Below are 554 nucleotides of genomic sequence, written 5' to 3' on the forward strand. Positions count from 1 at the left end.
GTGGGCTCTTAAAAACAGGTCTAAAATATTTCTTTCTAACATGTTGGAAAACATCAGAAGTTTGTCTTTTTTATTCTTTTGCTGCACCAATCTCGCTAATAAGATGAGTAAAATTAATACGTAATTGTACAGTAAACATAATTGTTTACTTTTAGGCAGTGTACAATAATTCACTATTAAAAAAAAAATACCTCAAAGATTGTCCCGTTAGGCTGTAATTATAACTGTTTATGAAAATGCTTTAAAAATCAGTTTGTTAATTGTAATGGACTTTTGTAAGTACCATAATATACCTTTTTCTGTCTGAAGATTGAGAAATAGTAACATTTAAAAATCTTTTGAAGAATTGTTGTTAGTTTTTCATTGTTTCCTGCTTACCTCCCAAATATTTTTATTGTGACCAGATTTTTGTTTAAATACTGGTTTCTGCTTATATAATTAGTGAGAAACAACGCAGTAACTTGAAAATAAACAATTGTTTTCACAAAGATAATTTGGAAAAAAATATTTTTGCAGGTACCTTTTGATTTATAATCCAACAGAACAAGAGCGGT

The 554-nt window shown here is 28.0% G+C and overlaps 1 protein-coding gene across 1 annotated transcript in view; it reads left to right on the top strand.

Moving 5' to 3' along the window:
- Positions 1-554, top strand: part of MAN2A1 (mannosidase alpha class 2A member 1) — a 229426-nt gene that overhangs the window by 150768 nt on the left and 78104 nt on the right. Inside the window, exon 14 of the mRNA XM_025203529.1 lies at positions 517-554. Within this exon, the coding sequence (XP_025059314.1) occupies positions 517-554 (38 nt within the window). The remainder of the gene's footprint in view (positions 1-516) is intronic.

The sequence above is a fragment of the Alligator sinensis genome, unplaced genomic scaffold (genome assembly GCF_000455745.1).
Source record: "Alligator sinensis unplaced genomic scaffold, ASM45574v1 scaffold30_1, whole genome shotgun sequence".
In the NCBI taxonomy this organism is placed as follows: Eukaryota; Metazoa; Chordata; order Crocodylia; family Alligatoridae; genus Alligator; species Alligator sinensis.